General features: G+C 41.6%; 1 protein-coding gene across 1 annotated transcript in view; it reads left to right on the top strand.

Annotated features, from left to right (window-relative positions):
* The first annotated feature begins 267 nt into the window (after nucleotides 1-267).
* LOC309646598 (short-chain dehydrogenase/reductase family 16C member 6-like) overlaps nucleotides 268-20,709 on the top strand; it is a 51,024-nt gene continuing 30,582 nt past the window's right edge. The window contains exons 1-2 of the mRNA XM_082433117.1: nucleotides 268-19,066; nucleotides 20,060-20,191. Coding sequence (XP_082289243.1) covers nucleotides 18,746-19,066; nucleotides 20,060-20,191 — 453 coding nt within the window. The 5' untranslated portion in view covers nucleotides 268-18,745. The remainder of the gene's footprint in view (nucleotides 19,067-20,059; nucleotides 20,192-20,709) is intronic.

The following is a 20,709-nucleotide window of genomic DNA, read 5'->3' as shown; positions in this document are numbered from 1 at the left end:
GAATATGAATATATAAATACACACGTGCAAACACAAGTATTAGTATCTGTAAAAGTAAGCACAAAAAGAGAAACAAGCAAATACTACAAAATTCTATGTATAGGGACTTCCCTGGTGGTGCAGTGGTTAGGAGTCTGCCTGCCAATGCAGGGGACACGGGTTCAATCCCTGGTCTGGGAAGATCCCACATGCTGCAGAGCAACTAAGCCCATGAGCCACAACTACTGAGCCCACAAGCTACAACTACTGAAGCCCACGGGCCCTAGAGCCCATGCTCCGCAACAAGAGAAGCCACCGCAGTGAGAAGCTCACGCACCGCAACGAAGAGTAGCCCCCGCTCGCCGCAACTAGAGAAAGCCCACGCGCAGCAACGAAGACCCAGCACAGCCAAAAATAAATAAATTAAATTAAATTAATACATATTTTAAAATTCTATGTATAGGTACATATATGTGTGTATATACACAGGTGTGTGTGTGTGTGTGTGTGTGTGTAAAAAGAGAGAAAGCAGAAAAAACAGGGTAGGAGTAAGCATAGCTTCATTGGAGGCAGGACTTTTCTGTATAATTTTGTCTTTTGAATAACGAAGACAAACCACCTATTCCAAAAAAATATATAAAACCAAATTTTTTCAAAATGATTTTACTTTTAAGCAAGCTGAAACAAATGAACCTATCTGTATATCAAACTGATAACCCAAACCACACGGGAAAAGACTGATCCCAGTTGACTTTAGCACATAGTGTTTTATACAGGCATAGCAGAATATTTGCTGCAGATGCGAAGAAACTCAAATTTTAAATTTCCTGGCTCTCCTGCCTCCCCTTCCACATTGAAAGACCCTTGTGATAAAACTGGGCCCACCCAACTAGTGCAGAATATCTCTCTGTTTTAAGGACAGCTGATTAGCACCGTTAATTCCCCTTTGCCATATAACACAGAGGTTCTAGGGAAGCCTGTGGGCACCTTCTGGGGCCATTATTCCACCTACCAGAGTCGCCTTCTGTATTCGTTTCCTAGGGATGTCATAACCAATTATCACAAACTGGGTGGCTTAACACAGAGAAATACATTCTCTCTGTTGGAGGACAGAGGGAATGAAAAATGCCCACTGAGCTGAGAAGACATCTTGAGACCAAAATCCAAGGCGGGCAGCTCCATAAAATCAATGGATCAGTTTCTTGTAGCGTAACTTACTCGCAGGGTGGGATGTGGCGGACAACCGCCCAGGAGCTTTCGCAGCTGCCCTCCACGCCGCCAAGGGGCCACGGGGACAACGTGATAGTTAACCTAGGGTATGAGGGTAGGTGCCTAGCAGCAAGACATGCATCCCTAATCAAGCTTTATGAATGGGTAGCTAGTCCCATGGGCACTGGGAATATGTCAGGGAAGGTCTTCATCACTGTCTGGGGACTAACAGAGCATAGAGGCCATCTGGTCCTAATGATAATTAAACAATATCCATTCATTACAAAGCCCTAGACGCAGAGAAGTGATTCACTGCACAGGACAGTCCTGGGTCGGGTCAGCGGAAGGACAGCAGAAACTAAGGGCCCAAGTTGGTGTCAGAAACGCTAACAGCCGTACACTCCAGCCCCACATTCTGAGAGGCCGTACAGTTGGTCCCCTACGTACAAACGAGTTCCATTCCAAGAGCACATTCGTGAGTCCAATTTGTTCGTAAGTCCAACAAAGTCAGCCTAGGTACCCAAATAACACAAGCAGCTTTAGAGTACTATCCTGTAGGAGGTTTATAATACTTATCACACAAATCATACAGAAAAAAACAAACACCAAAAAGAAAGAAAACATTTTTAATCTTACAGTACAGTACCTTGAAAAGTACAGTAGCACAGTACAACAACTGGCACCCAGGGGCTGGCATCGAGGGAACAGGCAGGAAGAGTTACCGACTGGAGGAGGGAGAGGAGGTGGGAGGTGGTAGAGCTGAAGGATGGTCAGCAGTAGGAGACGGAGGGCGAGCTGCAATGTCACTCACGCCTGACGCTGATGGCACAGGTTCCGGGTCCTTGCTGGTTTCAATTCTATCTACCCTCTTGAAAAAACGATCCAGTGATGTCTGGGTAGTAGTTATTTTTTTCTCGTCAGAGATGACATGGTAGCACTGGATTGCATTCTGAACAGCTGCTGCAACCTTCATGTACCGTTCTACGTTCAAGTCCTGTGCCTCAAAAACTAACAGTGCCTCCTCAAATAAAGAAAATCCTCTTGCCATTTCCTGTGTCGTGAATCTCTTTGGTTCTTCAGTTACTTCTTCTTCCTCTTGTTTGTCTTCATCCTTTCTCTGGGCCTCCAACTCCTGGCACTTCTTAGCAGTACCAGCTACATCACCGCTGGTTTTACACTTGCTTCCAGACATCCTGGGGTTGAAATAAAGATACTGAACTACTGTACTCTATACAGTACTGTACAGTAAAGTACACAAAAGCACAACCACTTGTAGAGGATGCACACATGTGACAATGTACACCAGACATGTGAACTAACTTACGTTATTGGACATGCGAACACACGTTTGCATCTTTGAAAGTTCGCAACTTGAAGGTTTGTACGTAGGGGACCGTATAAGCTTATCCATCAGTGCAATCTTATCTGTCATTCTTCTAGGTAGACCGGAGGGCCAGATATCGGGAAGTGACTTGCATCTCAAGCCCACAGCAACAATGTAAGCAGCAGTAAGATCAAAGGATTCCTCCCAAACATGAAAGAATACTAAGAAATACGGTTCCCCTTTTACCCAGGAGGAAGTAAGCCAAGGAGTAAAAGCTTCAGCAAAGGAAATCGTATCTATTTGATTAATGACTGTTTTCATCTGGGAGAGCAAACCAGTCATGTTGGATTCATATGACGGTGTATATACAACATTCCTGCCTGATTAAGGCACACGTCCCTCCCTACGGGGCTGTCCACACGTCCAAAGCCACACTGTTTTGCAGCACCAACTTTCTCATTGGAGCGGCTTCCTGTTCTGAGGCCAGAAGTCCGTGCTCCATCCATGAGGCTCTAGGGGAGAATGCCTTCCTTGCCTTTTCCAGCTTCTGTTGGCTCCAAGCGATCCTTGGCTTGTGGCCATGTCACTCCAGTCTCTGCCATTGAGGTCACATCGCCTCCTATCTCAGCCTCTTCTCTGCATGTCTGTCTGTCCTCCTCTGGGTGTCTGCCCTGAAACTCCCTCTGCCTTTCTCTTATAAGCATATATGTGATTGCATTTTGGGCCCACCCAGGTTTACATAGGCTAAATCTCCTCCTCTCAACATCTCTATGTAATCACAACTTCCGCCATATTAAGATTCAAAGGCTGCAGGGATTAGGGTGGGACGTATCTTTGGGGCCACCTTTCGACCCATTACACCTTCTAAAAAAAGACTTGTCTGATCAACAATAAATATCTGATGACCATCACTACCACCTGCCTTAACTAACTCTTAGAATATGGGTACAAATTTCACGGTAGCATCCTAGCCTGCTTTAGCAGGGTCACCAGATCACTTCACATCTGCTAATTCATGCCAGCTGCTGAAACGATGAAACCAGCCCATACTAGCATAAGGGGTCTCCTTCAGTCTCCTTGTAATTACTGTTTTCTTTCAATGTGGCAATTCAACACTTTAGCTTGTCTGCCAGCCAAAATGCTTGAGTTTTTCTTTTTTACAGTCTTCATTCCAGAGTAGAAGTAAACACTCCATTTCAACCATAAGCAGCTCTCTATTCATTGTGCAATTTAAATTAAAAGATACTGAAGCCTCTTTACCTTGGTTTTCTATTCACAGAGTGTTTCAATATGGTTTGTACCCAGCTCCACGCAGGCCTAGGTCTTGTCCTACCTTCACTTTACTGTCATCCTTTTCAAATCTTCTAATCACATCTAATTTACTTTTGATGTTACCAGTTTTCATTTCTTTGCTGTACTTTAATCTTTTTTGGCCAATCCTCTCTTTTGATTATCTATCTATATAAAATATCATGTGAGTTAATCACTGGGAGACAAGGAGGTAACACAACTACATACTTTGCTGTCTACGTGGGAAATGAATAATAGATACACAGTGACTCATCACCAACAGACTATGAAAAGACTATGATCGGTCACAGACCACGATGCTCATCTGTTTTTTATGTAATGATTTTCAGACTCAAGAGCTAGCAACCGAGTCTGTGTTTTATGCAGTTACTCACAGTTGATATCCATGATAACTGAAATTTGAACAATGTTTTGGGGGGACTAGTGTGGTTTAGCTCAACTGTGGTAACTAAAATCCACGTGTATCAGAAGACCGCCTGCATTTACCAGAATGGCTAAAATTTAAAAGACAGACAATACCAAGTGCTAGTCAGGATACAGGGCAACTGGAACTCTCAAACCTGGCAGACATATAAGTTGGTACAATTTCTTTGTAAAACTCTTTGGCAATATTTCCTAAACCACAATATACACATGCTCTTTGATTGAGCAATTCTATTCTTCAGTTCTTATCCAACAGAAATTCATATTTATGTGCACCCAAAGACATGTATAAGAATGTTCACAGCGTTGTTTGTAGTATCCAAACCTGGTAACAACTCAAATGTCCATCAGTAGTAGAATGGTACGTTGACACAACTGAGTATTATACTGCAATGAAAATGAACAAGCTACCACTATAGGCAACAACATGAGTTTCATGAACTTAATTTTGAGCAAAAGAAGACAGAAAGAACAACAGCAAAAATACATGTTGTATAGTATGAGTGTGTTTCATGTTTGGTAATTGCAATCATTGTTGCTTTTGGTGTGGTCATTCATGTACAATGCTTGGTGTCAGTCTATTTATCTCGTGTAAAAATAAAATACAGTGTGTGTGTGTGTGTGTGAAAAAAAAAAAACTACAATGAGGTATCACCTCACACTGGTCAGAATGGCCACCATCAAAAAAAAAAAAAATACATGCTGTAAAATTCCATTTACATAAAGTCCCAAAACAGGACTGTGGTGTCAGGCCAGTGGGGTTTGGGGAATAATGACTAGGAGTGGGCATACAAAGGATTTAAAGGGCTGGTAATTTTCTTTTTCCTGATCTTAACTTTGTGTTCTTCTGAAGATCCACTAAACCATACATTTATGATGTGCACTTTTTGGTAATAACAGCATACTTTAATAAATAAATGTATTGTTTTAAAATGATGGGGCCATATAAAAAGTATTTAGGCACCAGTTGGGAGGTGACCCCACACATCAAAGTGGTGACAATTTCAGCCTCAAAAATATTAATGAGTTTAGTAGATTCAAGTGCATTTAACCAATGAAAATGTATGAGTCTATAATAATCCCCCAAAATAAGAGAATCTGAACTACTGATGCATGTGACAAATTGGATAAATTGCTAGGGAATTACGCTAAGTGAAAAAAAGTCCCAAAACGTTACATACTGTACGACTTCCTTGATATGACATTTTCGAAATGCCAACGTTCTAGAAATGGAGAACAGATCAGGGATTGTCAGGGGTAGGGATCAGGAGGAGGTGATGGGGTGTGGGATCGTGGTGGGTGTCGTTACAAATGGGCAATTTCAGGGGATCCTTGTAGCGAGTGTCTGGACTGTGGTGTAAATATATGTGAGAAAACTGTATAAAACTAAATGCACATATACACAGAAACACACACTCACACTCACAAATGAGTACAAGCAAAATTTGGGGAATCTGAGTAAGATGAGGTAGATTGTATAAATGTCACCATCTCAGCTATGATATTGTACAGTGGTTTCCATGGTAAGAAACTCGGTAAAGGGTACCCAGGAATCTCTCTGTGTTATTTATTACAACTGCATATGAATCTACTTAATCAAATTTCAATTTAAAAACAGAGAGAACTGGAAAACAGCCTCTATTTGAGGCATCTAATAAACCAACTCCTTAGAAAATCAGTGACTAAAGAGAAATAACTAAGCATTTCCAGTAGGCACTGTATTTCAGGGAAACCAAATGAAGACAAATCTTTGCAGAAAAAGCTAGCTAACAAAGCATAAGGAATGATCGAATTAGAAAATCATCATTCTGCAACACCTAACAAGATTACTGACTCATACAAAAATTATGTCAAGATTAAATGTATTAGGTGTATTTTTACTATTCATAAACGGGAAAATGTAACTGTCTAATAAAGTAACCAAAGGCGCATTTCACTCATCAGCAGACCATCTCAGATATTTAAATTTCCTGATGTGATATAATACAAATTGCACATTGCCTATCATTTGTCTAGATAAAAATGTTTAACGTATGTCCTGCGAGATAATAGAAAATATATATTGTTCTCTGCCCGCAGTTCCTGGCACAGAGCTCCTAAAACTCATGTAATTTCCGAAGCGATAAGAACACTAGGCGCATCTTTGTTCTGCTGTGGCAGTTCTGGGTGGGCTCCTGGAAAAGGGCTGGTCACAGGAAAGACCAAAAGCCAAGATTAGAAGTTTAGGATTTTCAGCTTCCCTCCCATCCTCCAGAGAGAGGAGAGGGGCTAGGAACTGAGTTAATAATTGATCATGCCTATGTGAGGAAGCCTCCCTAAAACCCCAACGATATGGCGTTCAGGGAACTTCCAGGTGGATGAACACATCCCCGGTAGGTACTGGGAGGCCGATGTACCCCAAGTCCTGAACCTGGGACCCTTCCAGACCTCAGCCTATCTCTTCCTCTGGCTATTCTTCTGTATCCTTTATCATATCCTTCAATAAACCGGTAAATGTAAGTAAGCATCTCCTTGAGTTCTGTGAGCTGCTCTAGCAAATCAATGGAACCCAAGGAGGTGGTCATGGGGACCTCTGACCTACAGCCGGCTGGTCAGAAGTACGGGTCACCTGGGCTTGCAGCTTGCATCTGAAGTGCGGTGGCAGCGGAGTGGGCAGTCCTGTGGAACTGAGCTCTTAACGTGGGAATCTGATGCCATCTCAGGGTAGTTGGTGTCAGAATTGAATTAAATTATAAGACGCCCAGCTGGTATCTTGGAGAATCGATTGATGGGGGAAAGACCTCCACACGCTTGGTGACCAGAAATGTACTGTTTTGTGTGAGTAATAAAAGAGACTCACAGGGAAGAAACTTAGACTAGGGAAGAACTGGACTTTTCCCTACCCGGGAGGTAGAAGATTTTTTTTCCTTTACAACCTTTAAGCTTCTGCATCTAACTTGTAGTTTGTAGGAAATACAGGAGATAGAAGGACCACTTAAACTGCACCAGAAAAACTGAAAGATGTGACATCCACAGGATAGCACCTGGGCCTCTTCAGCATGACAGGTCGGGGGCTTAAAAAGGAGAAGCTTAGGGCAGAGACGTGCTCGCTTGCAGTTCCAGATGATCCCCTACATTTTCCAACTTCCCTCGCCATTAGGTTGGGACCATGTGGCCTGTGAGGGTGTCAATTCTGGTCCAAGACAGTTAGGAGCCAGTGGCCCTTCTCGGTTCCTCTCTTGGAGGCCATCACCCAGATCTAGACAGCCAACACAGGGGAAGGGAGGGCCACGTAACCTTTGTTGGCTTTGTTGACTTCAGCTTTGTTAGCTGCAATAGCTAGCATTAATTATTCTCCACCAATGCAGGCAGGACTTGTGCTAAATTCAAAGGGACACATGGGCAAAGCAACAGATGCACTGCATGTTTCTGTACCGGAGGGCTAAAAACCCAGATAAACTGCTGGAAAAGACATTTAGGAGTCCATTGGAGAAATTCAAATACAGACTGGTTGCTCAGCAGGGTGTAAAAAAATTGGAGGTCATTAACTTAAAAGAAGTTACAAAGCAAATTTTCTGGAATGATGTTATTGGCATATTGTGTGTGTGAACATACACACATCTACATTTACAACACAGGGCGCTAACAGTGACAAATTTGGGATATAGTTGTCTTATTTTCTTACTTTTGCTAATCCTCAATAACTGCTTTCATAAAGGCAGTTTACGAAAAAAGGCTATTTTTTTTAATTAAAAAAAATTTACTGGTATGACTGCAGCATTATGCTTGGTCATGTTTAAAAAACAAAATTCAACTGAGTAAATTTTAAAGATCTTATTGGCTTTATTTAGTGATTCTTGAATCGGGCAGCATCCCATCCAGCAGATAGAAAGGCGCTCCAAGGAGCTGCACAAGGTGAAAGACTTGTATAGGCAGAAGGGAGCAGGGACAACGAAGTTATGCTGGAAAAAGCGGACACTTTCCTTTAGGGGATGCCAGGGGTCTGGCAGACAAATGACCCCACTAGTGCTAATCAGGTGATTCCCGATTGACTGGGCTCACATTCCATTTCTGGGGGAACCCAAAATGTAGTTAAGTCTCGGTTTGGTCATGGGGGACTTAGCATGAGTGACTCTATTGGGGGCCTGTTGTCTTCTTTCTTAACAGTCACAAATAGGGGGGGCGTCCAGGTAAACCAGGTTTTGGTCAAAAAACTAATGTGAGAACAGAGCAGAGTTAAAGCCTAAACAGAACTCCAGGAAAAGAATCCCAAGAGTCTTTCTGTTGTTAAAATTGCTTCATTTCAGAAGCAGCTGTTTATGGAAGGCAATAAACGTCTCCCCCACCGGCCTGCCCTCTTCCTGTCAAGCAGGTCTTCCTCAACTTTAAAAGACCCTAGAATGGTGAGTGGTGAACATCTCTGTTATCCAACAAGGTAACCACCAGCCGTATGGAGCCATTAAGCTTTTTTTTTTTTTTTTGAATTTTTGAATTTTATTTTATTTATTTTTTTATACAGCAGGTTCTTATTAGTCATCCATTTTATACATATTAGTGTATATATGTCAATCCCAATTAAGCATTTTAAATGTGGCTGGTGCAACTGAGAACTGAATTTTTGATTTTTTAATTTGATTTGATGTTATTACACTTTCAATTTAAAGAGCCCTACATGCACATCCCAAGCCCTGCTCAAGCTGCTGGAAGCCCAGCGGGCCGAAACGGGGAGCAAGCGGGGTCCCCTGGGAGGGTGGCTCATCTTGGATGGGAGACAGGCTTGGCTGGGTTTAGACCTGTTGACTTTTTAAAAATATGCACAACCTAGAAGTTGAGAGTTGGCGTTTTATTCTGCGGGAATTTTTAGGACTTCAAGCCCAGAGGCAGCATCTCAAGTTGAGGAGGCGAGGGGAGGAGCCAGGTTATATAGGAGTTTTGCAACAAAGGGCAGGTAGTCTGAACTTCAAAAGATTACTGTTAATTAAATAAAACCAGATATGTCAAGTTAAGGAATTTAGCACTTTTCTCTGTGTGGGAAGATGCAAGAGTCTGGGCTCACTGAAATCATTCCTTTGACATGCACCTCAGCTCTCTGGGGCCAGTATCCTGTGCTTTCTCATCCTGAGTTTCCACAGGGCTCACCTAGGGAGTGGTTGCAGTCTGATGGCTGCTAGATGGCAGGTGTTCTTTCCTTCCGGAGTTTCCTCAGGGCTCAGCAGCTGACCATAATGGCTGATGGCCGTGACATCCTTTGTTTAGTGATATGTCAGGCGACATTCCATTTCTCAGACCCCTCTTCTCGCTTTCTGCCTCTGATGTTTTGCCTGCTGCATCCCTACCCCAGGCCTAGGGCAAGGCTCTTCCTAAAGAGGCTCTGATAAGGTTGCTTCTAGGTTTTTCCTCAAGCGCAATCTCTCCTCCCAAGGCGCCGCTTCTGTAACCTTAGAGGCTGTCCCCGGATGCCCTCTGGAACTGAAACATTGCCCGAGGCAGCATTCCTCGTGGGAGGTTCTGAGCCTCCCAGGTTTATTGTCCAATCCAAGTGAAAGAAGGAGGAAAAATTACTTAACCAGAACAAAGCCTCAAATTCAGGGCTTTGCATTGCTAGATAAGCCTTTGAAGGCACTGATGGAGACCTGAACCTGGGAAAGAAAAAACTTTTTTTTAATTGAGGTATAGTTGATTTACAATATTATATTAGTTTCCATGTAAAACATAGTGATTCACTATTTTTATAGATTATAGTCCATTTATAGTTACTATAAAATTTTGTCTATATTCCCTGTGCTGCACAATATGTCCTTGTGGCTTATTTATTTTATACACAGTAGTTTGTACCTCTTAATCCCCTACCCCATCTTGCCCCTCCCCCTTCCCTCTCCCTACTGGTAACCACTAGTTTCTTCTCTATATCTGTGAGTCTGTTTCTGTTTTGTTATATCCATTCATTTGTTCCACTCCTGGGTATATAGCCAAAGAAAATGAAAACACTAATTCAAAAAGATACATGCACCCCTACATTCACAGCAGCATTATTTACAGTAGCCAAGATATGGAAGCAACTTAAGTGTCAACAGGTGAATGGATGAAGAAGATGTGGCATATATATACACATGCACGATGGAATATTACTCAGCCATTAAAAAGAATGAAGTTTTGCCATTTGCAGCAACATGGATGGACTGCAGGGTATTATGCTAAGTGAAATAAGTCGAAAGACAGACAATGTTGTTATCACTTAGATGTGGAATCTAGAAAAACCAAACAAATGAGTGAGAAAACATGCTTTGAGCTTCTGGAGGCCTCCCTCCTCTGCTCAGCCGTGTCCAGAGGCACGGAGGAGACCCCCTCATTGAGCTCAGGCCTCCTCTGGAGCTGGGCGGTGGGCTCCCCGGGGCTCCTTGGTCCATGGCCGGAGCAGGGGCAGTGGCTTGCACAGCCCCAGGGATGGACACACAGCGCTTTGGTGATGCTAATTAGGGCAGAAAGCAAAATGATGATTTGGAACACCGGCTCACAGCAAGAAACCAGTAAATACTGAAGCCAGGCCTGAAAAGACAGACTCAAAGGACAGAAGGAGCCTGAAATCCCAATGACTTTGGGGAGTTACCATTCTAGTCCAGGAACACTTAGCCATTGTACGTGTATCTACATTTATAGAGCAGCACCTGTGCTATGCAGTAGGTCCTTATTAGTTCTCTATTTTATATGTAGTAGTGTGTACGTGTCAATCCCAGTCTCCCCATTTATCCCTCCCTCCTCTTTCCCCCCTTGTAACCATAGGTTTTTTTTCTACGTCTGTGATTCTATTTCTGTTTTGTAAATAAGTTCATTTATATCATTTTTTTAGATTCCACATATAAGCGATATCATACGATATTCGTCTTTCTCTGTCTGACTTAAGAATCTAAAAAAGAGTGGATATATGTATATGTATAACTGATTCACTTTGCTGTACAGCAGAAACTAACACAACATTGTAAATCAACTATACTCAATAAAAATTTGTTATTATACTTCAAAATATATCTCTTCTGCTATCATATATTTCTTTCATGTCATTTTCTATTTTCCAAGACCTTGAAAATACGTTGAGAGTTTATTGATCACAGCCATAATAACATTTGAAGCTCATTATTCAATTCAATTCAATTCAACAAATAATTACTGAGTACTTGTTATATGCAAGGCATTGGGCTAGGTTTTATGGGGAATACAAAATATGATGGAGTAACAGTCAGTCTTCACGTAGCTTTCCGTGAGTCCAAGGGGGGCACAAAGCATGCTAAAGCTACATGGGCAAGAGAGTCATTCTTTTCTTTAGAATTCCCCACTGTGAAAGAGAGATTAAAAAAAAAAGAAAGAAACATGGCAAAATGTTTCCTGTTACAGAAGAAGCCTATTTAATAAATGTAGTAAGGGATGCTAAATTAGAAATTCACCATTTTGCAAGCCCCAGTATAAACATTGACTCAGGCAAGGGTCATGAGTGGAGGTTAAAATCGCTGAGTGCACCCACACCTATTCAAATGGCTAAGATGTAGACACTGACAGCACTCAGTGCTGGCGAACGTGTGGAACAACAGGAACTCTCATTCATTGCCGATGGGGACGCAAAATGGTGCAGTCTCGCAGTTTCTCATAAAACTGACCATACTTTGGGCTTCCCTGGTGGCGCAGTGGTTGAGAATCTGCTTGCCAATGCAGGAGACACGGGTTCGAGCCCTGGTCTGGGAAGATCCCACATGCCGCGGAGCAACTGGGCCCGTGAGCCACAACTACTGAGCCTGCGCGTCTGGAGCCTGTGCTCCGCAACAAGAGAGGCCGCGATAGTGAGAGGCCCGCGCATCACGATGAAGAGTGACCCCCGCTTGCTGCAACTGGAGAAAGCCCTCGCACAGAAACGAAGACCCAACACAGCCATAAATAAAAGTAAATAAGAATTAAAAAAAAAAACTGACCATACTTTTACCATACAATCCAGCAATCACACTCCTTGGTATTTATCCAAAGGAACTGAAAATTTATGTCCACAGAAAAAGTCGCACACAGATGTTTTTAGCAGCCTCACTCATATTTGTCAAATAAGATGAAACTAAGGTGTCCTTCAATGGGTAAATGGATAAATAAACTGCGGTGTATCCAGACAATGGAATATTATTCCACAATAAAAAGAAATGCGGGGCTTCCCTGGTGGCACATGGTTAAGAATCCACCTGCCAATGCAGGGGACACAGGTTCGAGGTCTGGTCTGGGAAGACCCTACATGCCGTGGAGCAACTAAGCCCGTGTGTCACAACTGCTGAGCCCATGAGCCACAACTACTGAAACCCACACGCCTAGAGCCCATGCTCTGCAGCAAGAGAAGCTACCGCAATGAGAAGCCCGAACACTGCAACAAAGAGTAGCCCAAGCTCACCACAACTAGAGAAAGCCTGTGCACAGCAACAAAGACCCAAGACAGTCAAAAATCAATCAATAAATACATTTTTTAAAAAAGAAACTAAAAATCTATACATAAAAAAAAAAGAAATGGGAAAAGAATTTGAAAAAGAATAGATACATGTATATGTATAACTGAATCACTTTGCTGTATACCTGAAACTAACACAACATCATGAATCAACTATGCTCCAATATAAAATTAAAATTTAAAAATAAAATAAAACAATAAAAACAGAAATGCACTCTCAAACCATAAAAAACAGAGGAAACTTAAATGCATACTATAGTACTAAGTAAAAAAAGTCCATCTGAAAAGACTACAGTCTGTATGATTCCAACTCTATGACATTCTGGAAAAGGCAAAACTATGCATACAATAAAAAGATCAGGGGTTGGAGGAGGGAGGGATGAATACAGAGGATTTTCAGGACAGTGAAACTACTTTGGATGATACTGTAATTGTGGATACATGTCACTATACATCTGTCAAAACCCAAGAATAGAATGAACCCTAATGTAAACTATGGACTTGGGGTGAGAATGACATGTCAATGCAGGCTGATCGATTATAACCAGGGTACCATCTGGTGCAGATGTTGGTAGTGGGGGAAGTGTTTGTGTGGCAGGGGAGGGAATATACGGAAACATTCTGTGTTTTCCACTCAATTTTGGTATTAACCTAAAACTGCTCTAAAAACTAAAATCTATATATTTTTAAAAATCAGTAAGTAAAAGATTGTGGGAAGCAATATAGTCCCAGGGTGCCCAGGTGCCATCCCCCAGACCACTATGAATTGTAAAGGAGAAATATGCCTTTTCAATGGAGAAAGCTTGTGGTGCCACCTTCTCCTGGGGACCAAATTTAACATCTCTGGTGGTAGAACAGCCTGACACTAGACATTACGCCAGGTTGCAGTAGGAAGTGTTCAACAGAATGTATGATGTTTTCTTGCCAAAAATGTTTAAACTGAATATCATCAAGGCTCTAAATCTAACTTAAAGTTTGCAAAAAATACAGGGGATGGAGGTCAAGTTAAATGACACCATGAGAAAAGACAGACAAATAGAGAATTATAAGACATTCTATAAGACACCTGGCCTAGACTTTTCAAAAAGTCAGTGACTATATATTTTTCAAAAATTTTTGAGATGGACAGAGCTATCCTAGGTGAAAATTACTAAAGGGGTATGACAGCCATAAGCAGTGTATAAAATTTAATTGGATCTTTGGGACAAGTGGGCAAATTTAAATATAGATCCGTGTTAGATGACGTTATAGCATTAATATTAATTTCATGAGGTGTGATCATTTTACTGTGGTTATGTATGGTAACTTCCTCCTCAGGAGATGAGTGCACGGTACTTGTAGTGAAGGCTCATGCCTGCAGCGTACGTTGAAATAGTTCACCCAGAGTGAAGGAGGTAAAAAGAAAATATGGTAAAATGTTAAAATTGTCTTTGTGTAGGTTCTTGGAACACTTATGTACAAGTCAAGTTTTATGTGTGTTGGAAAATTTTTCATAATAAAAATTGGGGGGAAATGATGCATTCTGATCATCGAGATGCTGAGATGCGTCAAACGCTGTTTCCCACTTTCCTAACTGAGTAGAAGTAAAATTTCAGGACACCTTCAGGAGGGCTTAAGCCTGCAAATCACGTTAAACATGTCCCTTCACAGGGCACACCTTCACTTCAGGTCACTGTGGGATTCGAAAGTTTAGGATGTATATCACCCGCTGCGGTAAGGTCAAAGTGGGTGAAACTCAGGCGGATTCTCACAGTTGACACGCCTTTATCTGAGAGCCGTAGAGACAGCAGAAGGTGTGGGAAGACACGTAAAACCAAAATCATTTAAAAAGACAGCGTCTAGCTGCCCACCTGAGCTCTGTTGCTTCATCCCCTGTAAGGAGGACTCTTGTGCCACTGGAGTTCAATGTTTCTGCAGATAAGATTTGGGCTTCTTGGCCACTTAGGAGCAAATATTAGGCTCTCGCTGCTGAGAGCCAGTTTCTCTGGGCATAATTTAGTGCTGTTTCCCAGATAAGGGCATGAGGTAATTCTGTTCTCATCTCCAGGGTCTTTTTTCTTTTCTGGTTTTGCTCACTCTGGGCGAGGTGAGGGAAAAGGTGGTGCAAGGACAGCGGAGAAAGCCAAGAAAGAGCCCAGGGGCTGGTACTTGTGGGCGCCTCTGTGCACTCAGGCGACTGCATGCGTTTGACCTTGCAACAGGGCCTTCATTCACCAACAGCTAACATGAGGATTACGACTCAGATGAAATCCTGTGCAAACCCAGCTCCCAAGCCCCACTCAGCAAGGTCACAGCGCAAGCACACCCTCCGCAGTAAAGAAAAGCTTTCCATACCTCCCTGACGGGTATCCTCACCGATGACTGGCTGCAGATTCAGCGTCGTCACCCAAAATTTGCTGATGCAAATGATAAAAATCAATATTTGCGCGGCACTTTACAGTTTACCAAATGCTTCTGTTATATGGGTTATTTCAATATTTTTAACATCCCTGAGAGTCGGAGATTTCTACAAATACATATTCCATGCTCACAGACAACCTTTTAACCCGACGGGCTCAGGAGGGCCTGAAAAATGAAAGAAGGTCCTTGTGATTCAAAGTCCAGTTTACTGAATGGGAAGTTAAATGTGTGGTGGCCAAAGGGGCAGAAGTTCCGGAATCACAGTCTGCGTTCAAGTCCCACTTCTACTCACAAACTGTGTGCCGCTGAGTTTTGTCTCTACCTGAGTCTCATACTCACCCCACAGGGCCTTTTTGAGGCTTACAATAAAAACGAGGTAATGGAAAGGTGTGATGCGGTTTAGAACTTGATAAATGTTTGCTCATCATAATGGTTCATGATTTTTTTCCTAACAACCTGGTTGCCATGAATGCGCAAGGACCACCTGGAAGTAATCATCTTTTCTCACCAGCACTTCCTACATCGAGGGCTTACATGTACTTCTTCCCTTTGTTCCAAAACTGAATGCTTTCCGAGGCCCGAGAGTGCGGCCTCTTAGTTCAGGGAACATTTAAACAATGAATGATTGGAGAAATGTCAAAATTATTGTCCTCAGAATGGTCCCAAAGCATAACAATCTGTTGCTGAAATTTAATAATTTTTAGAGAAAGCTACTTGAACTTCTTTCAAGATAAATCATCTACTTCGAGAATGAACTTCCTCCTACAGAAAAAGTAGGAGGAGAGGAAAGCTGAAATCTTCTCTTGTTCTCCACATAAGAACCCTGTGATCCAGAATGCCTTCTCTGTTGTGTTTGTATTTGTTTTTACTAGATGATAAGATATGGTTTCCTTTCATGATTGCAACACACTACATGTTGCCAGGATTGCGCTTAAGCCAGTAAAGTCTATATAAGCTTGGAGAAGAGAGAATTTTCCATAGCTTGATCTCTTTCCTAACTGAATACTTGACATCTGCATTAACTCCTGATGAACATTAAGGTAAGTGGAAGTCTCTAAATTTTTCCTAGGATAATACCATTAGGGATATAGTTAATATTCTTCATAAATGCAAATAGGTTAATGGGAGAGATCTGAAATGCCCTTTCTCTTGCTCTGTCTTAAAGGTAGCCTTCTAGCGAGAACTCAAATGCAATCCTCCTGTCTACTTTCTTCACTCCTCTACTGAGAAACACATCCGCTGTCCCCAACCCTGGGACCAAGCTTTGTCCAGATTTTATCTGCAGCACTTTTCACTCTGCAACCCTGTGTTTACTTGTCATTTTCCAGAACTGGACTCCATGCTCCTCAAGGCCAGGGACCGTAATGTAACATTTTTAAAACTCAATGCCTAATGTTTTGAAAGTGACTCAGGTTCAGTACATACTCATTTAATCCAATGAAGGCCCAGATGCTTTCCTGGGGGCTTTTTGTGTCCCTTTGGAAATTCACATAAATATTTATAACAGTGTTCTTGCAGTAATGCTCTTTTATGTCTTTTCTCGGTGGAAAGTTCTGGCTGGTCAGGACTGACAGCAAGATGAAAGTAGCCTGGGTCTTCTGGCATCCTCACTTGGGTCCCAGAGACATCTCAAAGTTAATTCCTCACTGACTTAAAATGAAGTAGATCTAATGCAAAAATAATTCTTTTTACCAGACTCAACTTTTGCATTTTTGTTTTTGTTGTTATATCTCTTGTCATCTGGACCTTGGCTGGGAAGTCACTGTGTGGTTTCAAATTCCATCCTCATTATTTTTAACTGTGACCGTGGGCTAGTTGGCTTAGCCTCTTAGTAACTCTGGCCTCTCAACTGTAAAACAGGGCAGCCCTTGGAAGAGTTAAATGAATCGACGCATGCAGAACACTTAGAACTTGCCTGGTGTGTAGGAAGAGTCCAAATGTATTGCTGTTGTTATTATTATTATTATGGTGCTAGTGTTTGTTATTTCCTCAAGAAGCTGTGGTCTGTTTTTTTGGTTTTTTTTTTTTTATTTAAGTATAGTTGATTTACAATATTGCAGCAATCTCTCCTGTATGGCAAAGTGACTCAGTTATACATATATATACATTCTTTTTCATATTCTTCTCCATTATGGTTCATCACAGGATATTGAATATAGTTCCCTGTGCTCTACAGTAGGACCTTGCTGTTTATCCATTCTAAATGTAATAGTTTGCATCTACCAATCCCAAACTCCCAATCCATCCCTCTCCCTCCCCTTCTCCCCCTTGGCAACCACAAGTCTGATCTCTGTGTGTGTGAATCTGTTTCTGTTTTGTAGATAGGTTCATTTGTGCCATATTTTAGATTCCATATATAAGCGATATCATATGGTATTTGTCTTTCTGTGTCTGACTTACTTCATTTAGTATGATAATCTCCAGTTACATCCATGTTGCTGCAGATGGCATTATTTTGTTTTTTTTATGGCTGAGTAGTATTCCATTGCACATATTACCACATCTTTATCCATTCATCTGTTGATGGACATTTAGGTTGTTTCCATGCTTTGGCAATTGTGAAGAGTGCCGCTGTGAATATAAGGTTGCATGTATCTTTATGAACTATAGTTTTTTCCAGGTATATGCCCAGGAATGGGATTGCTGGATCACATGGTAGTTCTATGTTTAGTTTTCGGAGGAACCTCCATACTGTTTTCCATAGTGGCTGCACCAACTTACTTTCCCGCCAACAGTGTAGGTAGGAGCTGTGATCTGCTTTAATGTGGGTTTATATAGATGTCCACATCTAACTTCTACAGAAATGATCGTGTAAGAATGTTCAAGTGTAACAATGTGATTATCAAAAATCAAGGAAGTGTCACCAAAAACAAAAAATGCTCCATTATTTTATTTTTTAAAAGATGGGTCTCGGCAAAGGGCACATTAGCTCCAGAAAAAGCCTGTTCTAATGGTAAAGGCCTGGACTGCATGCAGGAGACCTCTGTCCCCGATCCTGATATTCCCTATTTTATCAGCTGGCTATGAGACCATGAATAAATCCACTCAATCATTTTAGTCTCAGGTCTTCACAATAAACCAGTAATAACTGTACCTGGTTTGACTCTCTCAGAGGGATATTACAAATATCATGTGAAAACATAAAAAGACTTTATTTGTATTACAATAAATATTATTTCTACGTTATTGAACAACTTCTTAATGAAAAGCAAATTTCTATTAGATATGAGATCATGAATCGAGTTCATGTAATAGAAAACTGACTGGACTAAGAATCCAAAGTCTTGGTGTGCAAGTCACATAAAGTTGGGCAAGTCGATACTCAAAGATCTTATGTCCTTCACTATGAAGCTCTCCTAGTAACATGCGATCTACCTGTAGGTCAAATTAGATTACCTGTAAGAAAGCACCCTGTAAGTTGGAAAGATTCTTGTTAACATAAAATATTTTCATACTCATTATTTATATAATTTAAGCATTCAAAGATGGTAGCAGTTGTTGCAGAAATTTGTATTTTGAAGAACTGATGTCTCAAAGGTAAGTTCCCTTGGACTAAGTGCTTTACGTGTTTTGCAATTGTTGTGATAATGTCATGAATTTATCAGTTACCTCTTTCCTAATTAAGACATTCCTTTCTTCAGTGAATCAACATGAATACGATTTTGGACACCTCCATATTTTGGGGAAATTTTCTATATTATTTTTTAGAATCTTTAGTTTACAGGATAATTCCCAAGAAGAAAAAGAATGTTGCTGGAGAGATTGTCCTTATAACAGGCGCTGGAAGTGGACTTGGGAGGTTATTGGCCATAACATTTGCCAGCCTTGGAGCCATTTTAGTTCTATGGGACATTAACGAAGAAGGCAACATGGAAACGTGTCGAATAATCAAAGAAAAGGGTGATGTGAAAGTATTTGCCTACACATGTAACCGTGGCAACAGGCAAGACGTCTACAGAGTTGCTGCTCAGGTAAGCTGATTGGTGCTCTTCTTAGTTTCTGTGCCCAAGAAAAGCATTGCATCTAGTATGCTTTTACAAAGAGAAGAGGAGAAAATCTGTCATCCACTTCCTCTGAGAGTTCTATGTGCCTCTCGCTTGATTCTGCATGTCAGAAATCTGACTTTGTGGCCTCCAGAAAGGGAAACAGAAGAAAACAATACAAGTGGGCATTTGCTGAGCCTTTTGAGTTGTTGCCCAGCTGCTTTTTTCTGGTGACTCATTTGCCATCAGAGGTCAGTAGAAACTAGAACTAGCACTGGCTCTGCTGTTCATTTACCTAGTTACCTGTCCTAGTTACCTGTCCTCTCTACGTCTCTGTTTCTTTATCAATAAAATGAAAAGATTGGACCAGATGATCTTCAATATGACACTCAGCTTTAACTTAAGTCTCTGCATTGTATGATTCCAATGTACATCCATTGTCAACCTGTACTGAGGGTAGAAAGTACGGTGCTCAGCACTGGCCATGCCCTAGGGGGAAGGGGATGTCCTCCTGCACCTGGTCACAGACGGTCAGGAAGACGACACCTGCAGAAGTAACTGTCACACACACTGGGTTGAAGGGAGACTAAACCGCCACCTGAAGGAAGATGCTGAGAGGCACGCGGGGAGACAGAACGTCACTGTGACATCACTGTGCAGCGCCCCTGGCATTAGCCCCCCGGCAGGAAAGGGTAGGAACATGACAGAAACAGGAGGCAGAGAAAACACACGGCAATATTAGGTCATCTCTGCACCAAAAAAAAAAAAAAAAGATTCATTAAGCAAAGTTGGCAAATCAATGTGTTTTTTTAAATATAATCAATCACAAAGCTACTTGAAAATTGCTGAATTTCTATGCGCAAGATAAAATAGCTAGGTTTAAAGAAACTACGTGAATAAAGTGAGAAAAAATGATGGCCCGGAAAAATAAGTATCAAAATGTAACACCTCAAATGAATTGCTGGCCTTGCTTCTGTCCAGGTTAAAAGGGAAGTGGGCGATGTGAACATCCTTGTTAACAATGCAGGGTTCCTGACAGGAAAGCTGTTTCTCAATACTCCAGATCACATGGTGGAAAGATCGTTTCTTGTAAATGCCCTGTCTCACTTCTGGGTAAGTCTTTCTTTTTCATTTTCTTTTGTTGGTAAATATGAAAATTTCATGTATTTCTATAAACAACTAGTCAAACATTTATCTGTCAATATACTGCTTGTGAGTTTCCACTGAGAGATGAAATAGAACTCTCAACCTATCCAGGTTTTGCCTTGTCATGCACTTACCTTTGTTTCTCCTGTTCTTGCCCTACTCCAGATTCTCAGGGCAGGGCCCTTTCCTCTACCCTCTCTAGTTTGGTCCCAAGACTCACTAGGTTGCTAGAAATCGTCCTACCAAAGTACAAACAGCCTTTACACAAGAAAGTTGTTCATGAGTGAAAGAGGTGTTTGTGCAGAGAGAGGTTATTTTCAGAGTGGTGGTTTACATGCATGCACCACTGGGTATCATAACAGAGGAAACAATGGCAGGAGGAATAATTCTCAACATCTATTAAGCTCTTACTGGATACCAGGCACTGCTCTAAGTTTTTTCCTGTACATGGTAGTCATGATGCCATATTCATTATCATTTCACAA

This window comes from Balaenoptera physalus (assembly GCF_965194825.1).
Source record: "Balaenoptera physalus genome assembly, chromosome: 17".
Classification (NCBI taxonomy): Eukaryota; Metazoa; Chordata; class Mammalia; order Artiodactyla; family Balaenopteridae; genus Balaenoptera; species Balaenoptera physalus.
The sequence above is the reverse complement of the archived record's forward strand: the minus strand, read 5'-3'. Positions and strand labels throughout refer to the sequence as shown.